Source organism: Loa loa (assembly GCF_000183805.2).
Source record: "Loa loa unplaced genomic scaffold supercont3.269, whole genome shotgun sequence".
Taxonomy (NCBI): domain Eukaryota; kingdom Metazoa; phylum Nematoda; class Chromadorea; order Rhabditida; family Onchocercidae; genus Loa; species Loa loa.
The window spans coordinates 17151-20672 of NW_018108449.1; the positions used below are offsets into that span (position 1 = coordinate 17151).

General features: G+C 23.1%; 1 protein-coding gene across 1 annotated transcript in view; it reads left to right on the plus strand.

Moving 5' to 3' along the window:
- LOAG_13692 (hypothetical protein) overlaps nt 1-2695 on the plus strand; it is a gene marked incomplete at its 5' end in the record, with an annotated part of 4422 nt that extends 1727 nt beyond the window's left edge. Inside the window, 4 exons of the mRNA XM_020448713.1 lie at nt 1354-1535; nt 1664-1897; nt 2212-2319; nt 2512-2695. Coding sequence (XP_020301165.1) covers nt 1354-1535; nt 1664-1897; nt 2212-2319; nt 2512-2675 — 688 coding nt within the window. The 3' untranslated portion in view covers nt 2676-2695. The remainder of the gene's footprint in view (nt 1-1353; nt 1536-1663; nt 1898-2211; nt 2320-2511) is intronic.
- Between the last annotated feature and the right edge of the window lie 827 nt (nt 2696-3522).

Genomic DNA, 3522 nt, shown 5'->3' on the forward strand with positions numbered 1-3522 from the left:
TTCCATTTATTTCAAAAGAAAATTTTTTTTACCGTTTTACTTGCTTTACTTTGTTTGCTTCAATATCAAGTAGGTGTGTAATTAAATAGAATAAATATGAAATTTAACGGATAATTTATAGCTTTAAAAATTAATTTCCATCAGTTTTTTTCGTTTTCTTTTTTTGAACAAAAATATTCAAATTGAAATGAAATTTTTCTGCAATATAATTTTTTATCGTTAATTGTTTTTTATTATTCTTCCTTTCTTTTTTTTTTTTGCTTTTTTTGAATTACCGAAACAGTTACACGCGCCATTGCGCATAATTGTTGTAATATAATAAGATAAGTCGAAAAAAAGATGATCAATACAAAAAAAAAAAAAAGGAAAAAAAAAGAGGACGACGATAAATGTCTAAAATGAATACTAATTAATTATTCAAAATTATCCAACCATTTATATATCTTTTTAGATTACAAAAAATAAAGTTATATTTTTTATATTTTTTGTTAAAAAAAAAAACTAAAATATCGATTGAAATTTAAATTTTTTGATTGAAATGATTGCTAAGAATGTTATCTGCTTTGACTAACAAAAAAAAAAAGAGAAAAACTTTGCATCCATTATTCCAATCATTCATTTTATACGCTCAATTGATTTTACACTGTGTTCATCAAACCGTTACATTCAAATATATAATTTTACACATTTTTAGCCTTTCTTTATCATATTTCCATTTCTCTCTTTCCCTTCTTTCAATAATAATTTTCACATTTTTTATTTGCAAAATAAGAAAAAAAAGGAAAATTTGATAAATGATGATAAAAAATAAGTGTTATCATTTGCTATTATACATTACAATCAATTATATTCGAAAATATTAAAGGATAATAAACGAACTTTCAACGAATAAATTTAAAAAAAATTTTTGATAAGCAAACTAAATAAGTAAATTTACATAATTAATGGATAATAAGGCACTAAAAGGAAGTTTAAAATTGATCGAAATGAAATGATAAAATTATTAAAATGATTCAAAAAAATAAGCAAATTCATATTTGTTTTAGCAGTTCAATGCATGCATTTTAATTTATCACTAGCAATATCTTTGATGTATTGAACAAACAATCTTAATTTACAAAATTATCAATTATTCAGGTAATGAAGTATAAAGCCTCGTTTAATATTACGTTACATTATGAAATGGTAGTATGATTCAAATAATTCAAAATAATTTAAATTATCAGTAAAACAACTTGTAATTATCAATATATATATATATATATAATCATTTGTCACACATATTGTCATAGAATAATTTTGATGATTCTTTTGCTATGATTTGATAAACTGATAAACAAATACTTTTTTCAGTGGTGGAATTGATGATAAAATTATTCAAAAAGTAAATTTATCATGTAGCAGTGGTTACGTACAATGGAATGATCCAATTGGTGGAATGCATGTTCGATTTTTAATGAAAGATACAAATGACGAAAGAATTTGTCTTCGAATTCGTTTTATACCATCTTATAAAATTTCATATTATATATCAGGTATACATTTATTCGCCTTTTTTTTCTTGAAAAAAAAGAAATAATAATTTAATAAATTTTGAAGAAATTTAATAGTTTGAAAAAAATTTATCTGATTTCTATGAGAAAATAAATTTAGAAACTTGCAGATGGTAACAATCATCATTTATTGAATGCAATGAAAGAATTTCAAAAATGCATGAATGTTAAAATAGATATATTAATTTTTATCGAAACTTATAAAATGCAAATTTGGAAACAACGAGCTGCCGGTTTTCGATATGAAATTTTACCGGAAACATTAATTGTAAATGAAAAAACACAATGTGACATTTGCTCAAACATCGATATTATAAATGCATTTTGTAACAATGCTGATTTTGGTATGTTGAGTTGAGAAATTATTCTCATTATTTTACTTTTTTCCTTTTTTCCTTCTTTCGCTTTTTTGTGTTAAATGAAAATGAAAATTGAAAGAATAAATTAGAAGTGTAAATTGATATAGAAATTGAAAGTGAATAATAAAATTCTCGTATTTATTATTAATTGATTTCATTTAATGATGCTAAAATAAAATGTTTTTATATTAAAGGAAATAATATATTTGAATTCCAATTAAATTAAACTAAAAAAGAAACAAAAAAATTGAAATTAAAAAAAGTATATATATATATTTTTTCCTTTTTAGTATTTGAAGGTCACCAAAGTAATGCAAATGATCGTATACTAATTGATAAAATATTACGAAAGCCGTTACATCATCATCAAATTGTGGAAAGAAAAAGTAATGAGAGTATTTTGAAAGGTAAATCTCTTCCATTTTCCTTTTTAACACTAATCTGATTTTATTAAATGTTATCAAGAAAAAAAAAATTGTAGATTTTCGAAAAGTTTACATAACGGAGAAAAATAATATTCCCTCATTTATTAAAGTATTATTTATTCAAATGGAAATTGAAAATATTTTGAGGATTACTACTAATTTTTCAAAATTTAGCGCCAATTACTGGTTGTTTGTACAAAAAAAATGAAATTAGCCATCGAATTTACATCGCTAAAATGGAATTTGATACGGTACACATTATTTGTTCACCAACTATTTCTCATTATGCGCAAATTGCTCATGAACAATCTGAAAATGCGCCTTGTCAATTGTTGTAATAGCGTAAGATGGATAAGCTATAAATCTTCCTTTTTTTTTTCAATAATTTATTACAACATTGGAATTTTTGTTTTCCTGAATTCAATCAAAATTCGATGTTTAGATTAAAAAATTGCGAAAAAACTCATTTATTATATTAATTAATGAAAGTTATTATAAGTATTATTGCTAATGCAAATGTAAAAATTACAGATATAAAAAAGTGGGAATTATTTCAGCTAATCTAATTAACGAAGTATTTGCATGTCAATGGAATTCTTGTATAAATCTTGAAATATAATGGATAAATGCGAATTTATCATTGCTAATTATAAATTTAGCAAGTGCCATATAATGAGAGTAATTTTGATGACAAAAAAAAAAAGAAATGAATCTAGCATCATTTGCGACATATATTTTATTCATAGCAGCTTCATCTAATTTAATTAATCTAATCATATGCATATATAAAGCACATTAATTATATATATAATGATTACCAAAAACAAAAAAACGTCCACTTCATAGCGATATGCTTTTTTTTGCATTTAAAACTTATTCTTAATTCCAATTGGTTACTTATTTTTTGACAGTTAATTAATCTGGACATATTGCCATGAAATGAATGCGATTAACAGCCCAACAATATCATCATCATGACACATATGCTCGAATGTTAGTAGGTTAATTTCAAGAATACTACTGCTTATATTGATCGGTTAAGCTAATTGATCCGAACTGTCAAAAACTCGATGGATGATAAGATTACAAGGATGAATGGATGTCACCTCTAAATGGCATGAATCACCTATATATATATATATATATATATATATATATATATATATATATATATATATATATATA